This window comes from Montipora capricornis, chromosome 8 (assembly GCF_036669925.1).
Source record: "Montipora capricornis isolate CH-2021 chromosome 8, ASM3666992v2, whole genome shotgun sequence".
In the NCBI taxonomy this organism is placed as follows: domain Eukaryota; kingdom Metazoa; phylum Cnidaria; class Anthozoa; order Scleractinia; family Acroporidae; genus Montipora; species Montipora capricornis.
Genome location: NC_090890.1, coordinates 25003761 through 25016260, shown reverse-complemented (window position 1 = coordinate 25016260; position 12500 = coordinate 25003761). Strand labels below are relative to the sequence as shown.

General features: G+C 41.3%; 1 protein-coding gene and 1 pseudogene across 1 annotated transcript in view; both read right to left on the bottom strand.

The window, feature by feature from the left end:
• The window catches only part of LOC138013871 (uncharacterized), an 83670-nt gene that overhangs the window by 1385 nt on the left and 69785 nt on the right, over positions 1–12500 (bottom strand). Inside the window, exons 6-8 of the mRNA XM_068860916.1 lie at positions 3572–3658; positions 2370–2954; positions 1–2268 (exon numbers count right to left, since the gene is read on the bottom strand). The exon at positions 1–2268 is cut by the window's left edge and continues 1385 nt beyond it. Of these exons, the coding sequence (XP_068717017.1) occupies positions 1–2268; positions 2370–2954; positions 3572–3658 (2940 nt within the window). The remainder of the gene's footprint in view (positions 2269–2369; positions 2955–3571; positions 3659–12500) is intronic.
• LOC138059628 (uncharacterized protein F54H12.2-like) overlaps positions 9811–12500 on the bottom strand; it is a 10949-nt pseudogene continuing 8259 nt past the window's right edge.

The following is a 12500-nucleotide window of genomic DNA, read 5'->3' as shown; positions in this document are numbered from 1 at the left end:
ATAAACGTTTCCGAGCAAAATACAGAAGGCGCTCATTCTCTTCATCGCCGCAGCTTAATTCTAAGGGAGGATTAAGTTCCACGTTGAAATGATCTCCATCACTCAAAACAATGATCAGCGCCTTTGCCCACTCAAGTTGATTCACTCCCTGTGTCTGACGGAGTTGCAGATCACCATGTTTGTATTTTAACTTTGTCTCCAAATTGTGAACAGGATCATTTCCCTTGCTACCAGGTTTAAGCAAGATTTCTGTCATCTCATTGATAATTTTCTCATGATTGGACTGGGATGGTATTGTGCTGTCTTCATGGGCATCAACCATCTTCTCAGGAATAGAAACATCTGTCTGGACATCCAAGGAAGGGTGAGGGTTTATATCACGAATTGTCTTATGGCAGAACTCGATTACATCTGATAGCTTAGCCATCGAATCCCTCAGAACGGCAATCTTACTGTCATCGGCACCAAAGGATCTCACTGCAAGGAGCTCCTGAGCATGTCTCTTGAGTTTGTCAATCATTTCAAAGTGCGATCCGGGCATCAGCTGGCGAGTTGGTTTCCCTAAGGACTGTCTAACGCGCTTCAGAGAATCATGAAGAAAAGTAACACACATTTCCTTCCTTTCTTCCTCACCAGAATTTGACCATTTCTTTATTATTGCTTTCTTATTCTTCCTGTCACGGTTCACCTCTTTTTCCAAAACTTTACGAAGGTAAACTAACGCTTTATTGGCACAGAATTGCTGGACTCTGCCTTCGCACATGACTTCAACCACTTCCGAGAGATCTGACGGGTCACTTTCCAACATAGACCGTTTGGCTTCTCTGAATTTATAAATTAATCGTTTGGTGAAGCTCTCGAGTGATTCCTTTAGGATATCCTGAAGAAATCTCTCCGTATCCTCTAAACGACAGAACCTTATGCACATGAAGCTCTCCATTCTGTTGAGATCTGAATCCTGATATGATGCATTGCTTTCGAGCAAAAAAGATGAAATCAAACCACTTGCCTTATCCTCACTGAGAATAATATCAAAAGTGGTGTTAATCTCCATCACTTTCACATCGTTGTGTTTTGTTCTCGATGTGGTGATAGTGTTACCGATGCGTGTTCTCAGCTTTTTGGCAGCCCAGTGGATGTGTTTTACAAATGGATGGACCGTCTCTTTAATCCTTACACTTTCGACATGGTTCTTGATGATCTTTTTGAGGGATTCCACGATAGAAGTACTCCCTGAATGGAAGTAAATTACGTCACTTTCATCAGATAATTTTTGTAAAAGGGCCTCGCCAGTAAGTTGAGGAAGTTTAGCTCTTACCTCTTGGTAGCAATCTGAAGCAGCTTCACCTCTTCTACCCAGAAAAGTTGACCATGCTCTTTTGAGGTCTTCCCTCTTCCGGTTACAAATCTTCTCTTCATCCTCTGGTGGAACTGATACTTCTCGCTCATTTGAAACATGCACTAGTTTTTGACGGGTAGTAAACTCAAATTCATCATGTCTGCTAAATACCTGAGCAATATCTTCTGATGAGACTGGTCTCCACGACTTTCCCCAGTCGAAAAACAGGACTACATCGGCCTTGCTTAACTCTAAGTCAATTGACTCATTTCCACGATCGTCACCACAACCAGGTAGGTCAACAAACTCCACATCCACTTCCAATTCCAGGTGGCCGGACTGTGTCACTGCTCTAGTCGTCTCCTTCAAATGGTGGAAAACTGGAAACGGTCCTTCAATCTCAACGTATTTTGCACTTTTGTCTTGAAAGCTAGTTTGAAGCGCGTTTTCTACCATTGCTAAGGTGTGCGCGTTTAGACGTGCTTCCCGCAACAATATTTTTTTTTCACTGTTATTACTGTGCAAAAACGCTTGAAGACTACTACCATATCTTACATAGATTGGAATGGGTGTCTGGCTTTCCCCACTGGCGGAAGGAAGGGGTCCATTTAACACCCTCTCTTCAAGACCCAATTCCCAGTTAAGCAGTGAGTTGATAAAAAAACTTTTACCAGCCCCAAGTGGCCCAAACACGGCAAGTAAAATGCGTATCTTACTTTCAGTGACAAGCGTACTTTGAAAAGTATCAATACTTTCTCTTATAAATTTCTTGACGGTCTCAGACTTTTTTGGTTTCTTCTTATCGTCGTACAGATGATACCACGCACCTTCCAATACATCAGAACACAGACTTAGGTTCTCCCACAATCCAGACATCTGGGGAATTAATGTGAATCCGTGTAACCGATCCGTGGCGTAACGCTCCACGTCTGAAAAAACAGAAACATAGTATTAATGAAATACTGAAATTAATTATTCCAAAAATGGCATCTGACTGACACATTTGATAACAAATCGAAATTGATCTCACCTAAAGTCCTTTTTATGTTCTTTCCAATACTCTGAGCTGTACTAAGGGTCATGTCACCGAATCCACAGAGAGGGTACAATGACTGTGGTCGGTTTACAATCAGACCAAGCTCTCTGAAGTCAGTGTGCAGGCCAACCGGCACAATAATGACTTTAACGTTTCTTTTGAAGAGCACCTCATGTGCTTTCACAAGCAGGTCATGGTCATCTTCTTTTTTCTGTGCATCAGATTGCTGACCTCCAGTTGTTATCAGAACCACAACTTTGTGAGGCTGTAAACCGGGATGGGCACTTGCTGGGACGTTTTCCACTGCTACAACCAATGCCCGATCTATTCTCCTGTTTTTACCCTCAGCCCATGTTTCATATCTCAGCTCCTTTGATTTGCCATGAAATACCTGATCATGTCCTAGAGTCAATGACAACGTTTCTGCATCGTGACCATACACAACAACTTTTACTTCTGTAGAAGAATTCCATGATTGTGCTAAGTGTTGCGCAAAGCTTAACTCCTTCTTGAACATATCATCAGACACAGTTGAAGAATAGTCCAAAGCAAAGATAATTTCAGGAACACACTCATATTCTAAAAGAGTAAAGGAAAAGGCAATACATCACCTTTTAGTGAATGGTCAGGAAATCCCATTAACTATATAGGCTCAGGGGATGCTTCATTAAAAGAAAAATAAAGATTATCTCCATCCAATTTCGGGCCAAAATGCATAGTCTGTCAACTTTTTAGGACGCAGAAGCCGCACTCGTAATAATTCTTTGTAGATTTTGTTGAGCCCGGATTTTTAAAGCCAGTAAGTCTGCAAACTAGGTCATTTAACTAGTTTGTTATACAGTGAGTCCCAGTGGTCAATGGGCAGGACAATGTCATGACCCAAAGACATAACTGGTATGTAACCCTTGTATTGATAATGGTGACAATGTAATGTAATGAGCTCGCCCTTGAAAGGCTTAGAGGAGGGAGGTAGTCTGATTTGGTGTGGGAGTGGGGACTGATGGCTACGATGTAAGGATAAACCAGCAATCATGCAATCTCCATCCAACTGCATGCTGCTAAAAGTGGAAGCTCCTTCATGTCTCACTTTGTCCTCTCCTCCACTTGAGTAAAGTACTCCTTAATATTAAATTACCAACATTTTGGTCTAACTATACAATTCAAGATTAAATACTATAACTGTAAGCTAAATTTACCGTCACTATCAACCGATTCTCCTACTGTAGCTTCTAATCTCTGATGTTTATGCGCTGGCTCAATATCTTGGTCAATCTGCATTTCACCTACAGAAACAGTCCCAAATAATAATTATTATCCAGATACTGACACATAACAGCTGCATGACAGAAAGAATCTAAATCTCTACTGCGGCCTGACAGAGAACATTGGCAATACCCCCAAAATATGCAATGAAAGATTACGCTCACATACAGGACGATTCACACCGAAAATCTCAGTATGAAAACTAAAAAGCCTGTACAGCTGGCACATTTTAAAGATGAGTGCTAGTTATTTTCCGAACGAGTGTTGGTTGCTAAATTGAACTGGCAAGATCGAGGAAAGCATGGAGCGAATAAGTGCGCTTTTTGTACTCGCTCCATGCCTTCCTCGTGCTTGCCAATCCAATGTGGCAACTAAAACATTCCATTGGGATATATCTAGCACTCGCTCGCTAATAGACACCTTCTATGCAGGCTAGAAATAAAATAACATTCTGGCTTTTATTTTGAGGTACAATGCCACAAAATAAGTCATCAAGATGGAATGGAAAGATGCTACAGAATTAGCACTTTGCAGTGCAATTATTTATGCAACAGTAGTTATATCGGACCCTTCAGACCCAGTTTGACAGGTAGTCATCAAATAACGTCATCAATCAAAAAGGCAAAAGAAGGGGCGTGAATAAATTAAGGGCAAGTTGGGGCATAACGCAACGCAGCTTATTCCAGACACGTGTAACAACACGTGCATCGCATAAATTAGGGTTAGGTTGATGAGATGCAAGTCACGTACGTACACGAGATGAGAAGGCGAAGGGTGTGCATAAGTTAGGGGCAAGTTTTTTTTTTTTTTTTTTTTAGGGGCAAGTTTGAATTTGTGAACATAGGGCAACGACCCGTGCAAATTTCGGTACAGGAAAAATATATTAAGCACGCGCGCGTGTGTGACGTATAAAATAGTAGTGTGTGTGCATATCATTTTGGTGGTATGTGAATATCCTGGTTGGAGAGAGCGAGAGCTCCTTCCTGCTCTAGAGTTGAACTGTGAATAACGAAGCAACGACAAGACTAAGGAAAAGAAACCAATCACAATCACACCAGATGACCTCACCAAAAGCCAATCACCAATGAAAACACGACAAAAATGAAAGTTTTAGCGGACAAACGTTCGGAATATTCTAAATCAAATCAGCGCTGTCTTTTTTTGCAATGTTTAAAGCCGGTCACGCGTCCGTGACTGTAATAGTAGCGCTATTGTTTTCCATCCAAAGCGATAATCTTTTCTTTTCTCAAGTTTGCCATTTCATTTGCATAACGTTCAGGGTTTTCAAAATGTTTTGAAGTAGGCGGGCGAGTCTGGAAAAGTAGGCGGCTCCCCCAGAAAATTTTGAAATCTAGAAGCTCGGAAATGCCATTTTCAACGTTCTAGCATCAATTTGAGACGTAAATTGTGATTTATTAACTGCAGCACAATTGTACTGATTACATTGATTCAGATTGACTTAGGTGGCATTAATTTTCATGAAAAGTAGTCAAAGGAATGCTGATCTACGAACATTGGCTTATCCTACTTTACAGAGTATAGCATGAAAATGAAACAAATGCTTTCATCACATGAGATGGAAATGTTCAAATAAAAAAATCATTTAAGATGTTTCAAAATTCACGCTTCTTTTGTCTTAATTTCATGCTACAAGTCAATTGCATGCATTTGTTCATCTACCTGATGATCGTGACCTTCTGAACCCAAATGAAAAAAGTGTTTTCACAGTTCGATGTTTTCGTTTCTCTGCCATGCTGTCAGCTGGAAGCGACCGGAACAAGAAAAATAAGCGACCACGTCATCACACGCCCAAACGAGGTTGGCCCGGCCACTTAGCGACAAAACACAAATGCGTGTGGCACAGATATAGCGGACGATTTGAGTTTTTGTTGAACAACATTTACATCCTTTTGCGTATGTATTATTGCTGCAAAATTTGATTGTGAAGTTACTATGCTGTCTTAAAAGATAAGAAGCAATGCCGAGATTGTTTGTAACTAGCAGACTGTTATGACCAGAGTAGCCGGCGGAACTCCGGCGGTCGCCGGCTCGTTTTGAAACCACTGAACGTTCGTTTTATCAATCAAGCATAGAATACGTTAACTCAAAGTTTTATTAGAAAACGCTTGAGACCATTGTATTGTGAAACGGGAATATTTTTATGTCGTATTTCACAATGGGTTCACGACATTTAACGCAATGAGCAAACAACAACATACATTTCAAACTCGTTCTTCGACTATCGAAGCCTTAATAATTAGAAGGCGTTACTTGATCACGTTTATTACAGTTAAGCATAGTACGCCTTCTACGAAGCAAAAGGCTACCCAAATGACTTGTTTGTTATATTTGCGAGAAATAGTTCTCTTATATATAAAAAGCAAACACCGCATCGTAACCTCATTCCAAAAAAAATTGTTTTGAAAACGCACCATGTGTACAATAAAGGTTACACCTGTATCGGTCAAACAATTTTTTGCTTGCACTGTTTCAATGCTTTTTAGAGCGAAAATAAGTCACATACGCGTAAATGAGAGAAGAAAAAATGTGGTAATTCACTTGAGTTCACTGCATCAACATTGTTCAGTAAGTTTCACACTTTGTATTACTCCTCAATCGCGCAACCATTGGTGTTCTTGCCGTGTAGGATTTTTTAATAACCCGCCTCTCAGAGGAATCTGGTGGCGTTTCAAAGATCCATGGATCTGTGTCCTGTTTGTCAGGAGAAGGGGGTGTTTCTAGCCTGACGGGAATTTTGGACGGACCAACGGGTGTAACAGGAAGTTTCTTTTTGATCCTCGAGCAAAGTAAAATCCATGATAAGTTTCAAATCTTCATTCAAACGCGTCAAGGTCGTGAGTTGCGGAGATGAGGTTAAGAGATGTTCTGTCTCAAGACTTTGCAATAAATATTCTGGAACTAACATCATCTTTACCAATAAATCCAAAGGGAACGGCGCTATCAAAGAGGTGAGAGCGGGCAAGAAACCACCTTGTTGATTGAGAACTTATTTTTTCTTCTTCAGACTAGGTGTCTTGCGAGTCAAATACAGGAGTTGCGATTTGTGTGGTTTCAAGTGTTTAAATGATGAACTTGGAACCATAATGTTCCCTTTAAGTAGATTAAGAGCGACTTCACTGATGGCTTCTACTTGTGCCCTGCTAGCGTGAGATATCATCTTTTCCACTGTTTCCCTTTCCTTGTAAAACAAGTCCAGAGAAAGGGTAAATGTTGATTGACTTTGGAAGCCTGGATGACTTCTTGTTTTCTTCTCTCGGTAGCTTTTGAAATCTTTTCAGAACGCGAAGATATGTCACCACCACTTTGATTGTTTACTGTCTCCTCGCGGTGCAACAATTGCAAAGCCATGGTGTTAAATGAAATCTACCGGACAGGGTTAATCAGTTTTATAGATTTTCTTATCCACGTAAATGACGGGATATGAATGTGACGTTGGAAGATCCTTGTCCGGGGTTCGTGGATGGAAATCCATCATTAAGTATCCAAATGGTTGCGATGTAGCGTCTTGAAAACTCTCCCATACAAACGGAACGCACCCAGAAAACGCCGGAATGATTTCCGCACAGGTCCCTACTTCATTATGCATGCAGGGTTGCAAACTGTGAATTGTAATACTACCCTAGTAATCCAGAATGGCCGCCGCTCAAGATACAAATTTAAACTTATGGAAACTGTCTCGCCTTCTAGCCGATCACGAGCGGTGCATAGAGTGGTACAAAGAGCACAATCTACTCTCGTCGTCATTGAAATGCCCTAAACCTGAGTGCGGAAACGCACTCAAATGGCAAAGACGAACTGCATCGGGAGATTGATTTGTTTGGCGATACTCTCGAAAAAACTGCAATAGACAAGCTTCAATCCACTAGAAGTTATCGTTTTCTGGTAGTAAGCTTTCCCTTGAAAAAATCATAGCCCTAACTTACGCCTGGGCGCACAAATTCACCACAACACAAGCAGTGCACGAAACCGCTTTAGATGAAGAAACCACCTCGAAAGAAACGGTGATAGATTGGTATAACTATTGCCGGGATGTTTGTGCTGACAGAATAATGAAACAACATGCGACGCTAAAAGGCGGTCCTGGTACAACTGTTGAGATCGATGAGTCCAAGTTTGGCAAGATGAAGTATCTATCACAAAGGTCGCTACATTGAAGGACAGTAGGTCTTTGGGGGAATTTGCCGCGAAACCAAGGCCTGCTTCCTTGTTCCGGTAGAGCGCAGGGATAAAGAGACACTCTTGCCAATTATCCGCGCTCAAATATTGCCTGGAACACGTGTGATGAGCGACATGTGGAAAGCTTACGATTGGCTACAAGACAGGGCTATCATCATCTCACAGTTAACCATCACCTAAACTTCGTCGACCCAGACATGCGTGCCCACATGCAGAGCATTGAAAATACATGGTAGGGAGTAAAACGAAGTATGCCTCGTACAGGAACATCCGTGGATCTGTTTGAAAGCTACCTACAGGAGTGGTTGTGGCGTCAGCAAAACAAAAGTGATCCATTCGGAAACATCATTGAGCATATCGCTGATTTGTACAATGTGCGATAAAGAGCCCTCTCTATGCATCGCTCGTAATTCAGCGGAAAGAGTCGTGCATTATACAGGAAAGAAAACAAACTTTCACTTTGCAGTGCTTTGGTGAAATGACAAAGAGACGAAGGACAATTTTAAGAGCAAGAAGAAGGTAGGCATTCAATTTCTGCAAACTTTTATTTGGCCCGTTTGTTTTGCATATGAGAATCTGAACCGTATTTGTACAAAGACTTCTTAAAACTACAATTCTTTCGCTCAAAATTGACAAATGGCTAAAATAGCAGGAAAAGTGCAAAAATTAAATTGAAAGTGTTCGATTTTCCGTATTTCGGTCAGAAATTCTATCGATTTTTTTGACGTCCATATAGACTAAAAAAAAACCGCTAAGAAGAATAAACAAAGCGCTGCAGTCCCAAAGGACGTCTATTGTTATCGCTATTGTTTTCTCGAAAAAAAGGACCGTATACATAGTGAAGTAGGGACCTGTGTGGAAATCTTGCCCAAACGCATGTTGTGCCAGTGTCTTCAACCCCAAAGTATCTCGAGGATTGTTAAAAGCAATGATGTAATGAGCATTAAGAGAAATGCTCCACGAAAACTTTCCTGGGAGAAAAAGGTTTTGTGTCAAGTAGATGCAGGTGACGTCAAAATGATGGGACACTTTGGTGAACAAATCCAGAATGTGCTGGTTATCACTACAATTTCTCATGAGGTCATCTAACACAAGCAGACCAGGAAGGTAATGGGGTGGAAATCAGGCGGGAATGTCGTCGGGAATACCCTCCATAGACGTGACTTTCTTTACCAATTCCTTAAAACAATCTTGTCATTGACCATAGCAATACACAATCTTGCAAATGGGGTGTTCAAATAAACAAGCTGCATGTTGAAGTATCTGGCATGTACATGTTGTTTTTCCACGTTGGCTGGGGTCAGAAATGATAATACCGCTGAGGAACTTGAATTGAGACATGTTCACGAGACGAAGCTTCAACGATTTGTTTACACGAGATAGAATTCCCACGCCTTTTAGTAGGAAATACACACAAAAAAGCAACATTTTTTACTTTCAACATGATTTTGTTTCTTGTAACCACAGCGAAATGACTTACAACCTTGTTGAAAGCAAACATTAACTTTAGGATAAATGGCTGAATTTAAATAAGTGTGTACACTCTGTGCAACTTGTGCATTATTCCACTGAGAATCATATCGTTTAAACTTAGCTTGAACAGTGTTCATGTCAACATTCCATGCTTGTTGAATGAGATAAACAATACTTTCCACAAAAATCCGAGTTCAGTCCTTGCAATGGTTTGTCGTTGTGATAGCCAACTTCTCGCCGAATGAAGGTATCCATGTTGTAAGTCTCGGGAGGAAATATGTAGCTGTCAAAGAATTCACTGTCATGAGGTGATTCAAAGTACATGGTCACCCAATGTATCCCAGGTTGGCCATGAGGATCCGTATTCACGATCAGACCGGCTGGGTAGGTGTTTATGACTGGTAGCCTATCCCTTGGGAAATACGCCTTGCATCAGAGGTGCTAACACAGGGTCAGAAAGACAGGCTTGCCATAGTTCTTGGGTCGTATGTTTAACGATGAACTAAGAGCCTTGTGACAAATCGTAGACCACGCGACGATTGCGATCAATTTCCAACTGATTCTGAAATTCTGCATACACAATTAAATTCAGAACTGAGTTCGTCTGAGTTCCAAATTTCAGGTACAGGTTCACGTTACCCGTTTGATGGGGTATCAGATGATCGGGACGTCCAAGATGTCGGCCAGTGTAAAATCAAAGCGGTACAAACCGTAACCGTTTTCCCAATCCACTCTATCAATGTCAAGACCGCGCCCACAATTCATGTCTCCAGTTCCTGAAACAGCGTGTTGTAACCAATGATACACTGTATTTTTTCCGCCCGTCAGATCCAGCGTAGAATAAGGCATTTCTTCTCCATTCACAGTCAGCTGAATATCTTGCAGGTCAAACAGCTCAAAGTTGAAAGGATTTCTTGCAAGGTTCCTGTTGAAGGCATCGTTTCGCACGAGCTTAAAAATGACACACTGAGGAATGAAACCGTGGAATAGGTCTGTCCCAGTGTGATTTGAAACTCCTTGAGGGATGATCCTTGCCTGCGTAGGGGTTCTGGTTAAGGTATAGATGGCTGGCAGCGGTGCACTCCCTTTGTCACCGTGCATGATCTGTACATGTTCTAGTTTCACACTGTCTGCAACACGCACTGTGTGTATGCGAAGCATGCTAGACATGATCTTTACTTTGCAGTTTGGAGTCTCCCCAGTCATGAGAACAAAAGCGTTGTTGTTTAGGTCTACTTTGACTTTGATCTCCAAATCGTCAAGCAACAACTTGTCGGTATTAAACACGTCACAAAGGCGTACTCCGACCAACCCTACTTCTGCTCCATTTTTAGTCAATGTGGCTCTTCTATTCAGACCTGTATTGTCCACTTCATCCTTGTGTCCGGCATTGACTTTGTAATACAAAGTTTTGGTTAAGTACGATTTCTTGGCCCGTTTCGTAAAGTTCAATAAGGTCTTGATGTAAGCATTGTATGCTTGAGTGTCTGGCTGTTCTGTTCTGATCTTGATGGTAAACTGTTTGATGATGGAATGACGGGTGTTGTTGAACAGACTGCATTTCTTGCCATCCCCTGTGGGCGAACCATCTAGTAATCTTTACTACCAATCGCAGTTCTGTCTTGTTTATGTCAATGCAGGCAGCCAACGGTTTGATGACAAACTCGATGGGGTTACTTCACGTTTGAACTTTTGATTCATAATTGACCCATTTGCCGCTGACAATCGACACGTGTCACAGGTACATCAAACAACTATAAACTTGAGCTCGCACCAGGGGCTGAGAGAGGGTGTGCTGATGTCATCTTTAATAAAAACATCGCGCAGAATGCTATTGTTTTCTGCGGCATGTACTTGCGATGCGAAATTTTGTTGAAGGCGGCATATTAATTTGCATTTTCAGAGCAGGTCATCTGAGATTGGCCAAAAGATTTAGCTGTGGGAATACCTTGGTCCCGTTACAGAATTTCCGTACTGTCAATCAAACGATTTCGAGGATGATCTGAAATGTAAGGTGCGATAAAGTGAACAACAGTGGCTCATTAGGCCGCTCGACCAATTCAAAGTGGTTCTTGATCAAGCAAGAACAGAGACGCGCCCCAAAGTAAGTGAAAAGTTTAGCCAAGACAAAAACTCCCCACAATCAAGTCGAATTCAGTCTGAAGGAAACCCGCTAAATATTATCTCGTTAATAGCGACAGTTTTTCATCCACGCAAATCGCCCGTACAGATTTTTCTTTTGATTTCCGAAGCTCCAAGTATTTTATCTAATGTAGTAAATTCACACACTTTTTCTTGTTCTAGCGATGCATATGAACACATTTCTAAATCATACAACTGCGCTAAGTCACTAAAATCAAGCTATTTTACTGTTTGCAACGGTTGTCGGACCATTGAACTAGAGCTCAGGATATCACCAAGCGGCGACAAGTCTTCTTGTAGAGCGTTAAAGAGACGATCTAGTTTAAATACTCGCCATTTCCAAAGTAGCTCCCATCAATTTCCAAATAAAAGTATTGATAGCAACTATTAAGTTACGGGATAAGCATATGAATAAATGCAGGGTTGACCGGGGATTCTTCGAGCTCTAAAGGGAGCTCCCGATGAACGAGCTGCATTTCGTGAGCTGAAAATATTTTTCGTAACTTTGGTTGTCCTGAACCTATGGTGGAAATTGTGCTTGTGTTGGAGCGAATCCTAGAATAACCGGCAATGGTGGCTAATTACGCCCCGCAACCTAATCAAAGCGGCATTTATACGTTGAGCGAGAACCAGTCGAACATTTGAATGAAGATCTCATCACCTTCTTCGAAAACTGCTTTGAGTTAGCTTCAATCTTCGCAACATGTCGTAAATGTTACACATTTTTGTTTACTGCTACATGCTCACGCTTCTAACAAATCAAATTGACATGGCGGAAGTGCTATTGTTTTTGTTAGAGGAGTTTGAATATATTACCGCCCTCGCGGGAAATTCAAAGACCTCCGATCCTTTTGTTATGCAAGTGACCAAGCAGTCAGAAGTCCGAAGAATCAGGAGGACAGATATAAAGTTTCATTTTCCAAGTACTTCGGATCATTGTTTTCCTCTGAAAAATTGTAAGGGAACTTCTTTACATGACAAAGAAAGAAATCCATATGCTAACTTTTTGAAAGAGTGTTATTTTCACGGAAAAATATAGCTATGAATACC